The sequence below is a fragment of the Aplysia californica genome, unplaced genomic scaffold (genome assembly GCF_000002075.1).
Source record: "Aplysia californica isolate F4 #8 unplaced genomic scaffold, AplCal3.0 scaffold01508, whole genome shotgun sequence".
Lineage (NCBI taxonomy): Eukaryota > Metazoa > Mollusca > Gastropoda > Aplysiida > Aplysiidae > Aplysia > Aplysia californica.
In genome coordinates, this window is record NW_004798778.1 from 12,397 (window position 1) to 14,497 (window position 2,101).

The following is a 2,101-nucleotide window of genomic DNA, read 5'->3' on the forward strand; positions in this document are numbered from 1 at the left end:
GTGTGTGTGTGTGTGTGTGTGTGTGTGTGTGTGTGTGTGTGTGTGTGTGTGTTTGCACCCTGACTAATTAAAGGGAAAAACTATCCATGAGGATAGTAGCTTTGGATTTGCAAAAGTAATGTATCATTTTATACTTTGGTGCTTGTTAAGTTGTTATTCTGGTTTTGTTTTTTTGTTTGTTTGTTTGTTTTTTGTGGTGAGGGGTTTGGAATTAACGTTATGCGTCTGGCATCCAGTTTTAACCCAGAATTTATTTGTGTTACTAAAAGTAATGATCCTTGGTTGTTGTAAAGCTGGTGGGCTGATCATTTTATTTATGGCTTTTAAAACATTTATTAGGATAGCTGCAGTTCAGCATCAAATTGCTTTGCTTTAATGAATACTTAGAGCGCACAGATGTAGGCCTGTTATATCGATGTTCTCTTTAATATTAGAAATTACAGTATACTTGGTAGTTTTGCTTCATATCTAGGAAATATTAGTCTACCAGCTATAAAGTGGTAAAGTAGCTAAGCATTGGCTATGAAAAGGGTGACTGGGTGTATTCCTTGTTCTACATGTTAAGCGTTCATGCATCATTTCATTGACTCTTTCAAAGATTTGAATTTTTGCATGCAGGGTTTACGTCTTCTTATCAATGAACAACTTTGTAATGACCAGACAGCAGTATTTTCTGTACATATGTATCCAAGTTCAGGAGTGTGCGAAGGAATGAAAAATTTACTCACTATGTTTTATAACATACGTCATGTTGTTGTTCTTTTTAAAATCATTTTTATTTAAATTCTATTTTTTTTTAAAATAAGAAATAGTTCATTAGTTTTGAGAATTAAGAAAAATGGTCATTTACTAAAATAACATAAGTAATTGTTTTGCTTTCTTCCAAGCCTATTCTGTAGAAATGTGTTTTGTTGATTTGATAGACGTCCAGTATTTAACTTGATGAAATGTTTTGTGGTAAGACACAGACTTAGTTATTTGTCTTTTGCTATAAATGCTTACGATAACCTAGAAGCTGATACAAACAATGCAATGTGTTACTTGCTAATCCCTTCTTGATAAGGGAGGAAAAATGAATTACATGTCAAATACTTTGAAGAAGTGTCTTGTCTCAGGTAAAAAAAATCAACCCAAAGAACTCGACGCCTCGAAAGAACTAGATATCTAAATCATTTCTCTGCCTTCGACTTCTTGTCTGCCTGTTCTCCTCACATTAAAAAAGTTACGATAAACATAATTTGGCAGGGAACGTGGTCAGTTTCTTGGAAAGATTTAAATGGCCACTGTAGTCTCAAATCCGTTTTGAAGTATCCTAAAAAAATAAGAACCCTTTCAGTATTATATTCTAACGCCAGTTTGAATTCAGATCGTCAGTTTTTAGACACGCCAGAAAGTCAAGTCGTACATAAATTTGATCGCCTCTAGGTTTGATACTCTTGTTCAATTTGCCTTTTTTTCTTTTCCATTTTCTCTACAGCTGCCCCTTCGACTACTTACGTATTTTTGACGGCTACACCAACACAGCGCGGGTGATCGGCACATTTTGCGGCACTTACAACCAAACGACAGTCATCTATTCCACGGGGGAGGCACTTCTCCTCCATTTCTCCACTGGGGAAGGGAGACTGTCCTTCAAAGCTCCGCCCATGGAGGCCAATGCAGACTTCAAGTTCCCGCGGAAAGGATTCAACATCTCTTACGTGTTCAGCGATAGTTTTGTGTCTTTGGGTAAGTGCAGCCAAATTTTTCTTTGTGTTTGCTAATGGGAACCTCTTTCTGTCGTGCTTTGTTAATATCTCAATCTGAAATTTCAGAATTTGACTGCTTCTATTTTAACAGTATGGGACCTAATGAACTTGACAACTGTGCCATCTGAGACCTTAGAACTTGGCTAGTTCTATTTTTAAATTATAGGACAAATGAATAGGAGCATTTCTATTTGTACCATCAGAGATCTAAAGACTTTCTTTTTTTTTTTGTCCCGTATGTGTCCTTTTTCAGGTGGCGTGTTGTTTATATCAAACAATCGTTGACTAAGAAAATGGGAGTCGGTATACGATGATCTTTCAACATTAAAATGTCACCCCCACCCCACCCCCAC

General features: G+C 36.4%; 1 protein-coding gene across 1 annotated transcript in view; it reads left to right on the top strand.

Annotated features, from left to right (window-relative positions):
• LOC101853284 (cubilin) overlaps positions 1-2,101 on the top strand; it is a gene marked incomplete at its 5' end in the record, with an annotated part of 32,082 nt that overhangs the window by 8,032 nt on the left and 21,949 nt on the right. The window contains 1 exon segment of the mRNA XM_013090782.2: positions 1,478-1,728. Within this exon segment, the coding sequence (XP_012946236.1) occupies positions 1,478-1,728 (251 nt within the window).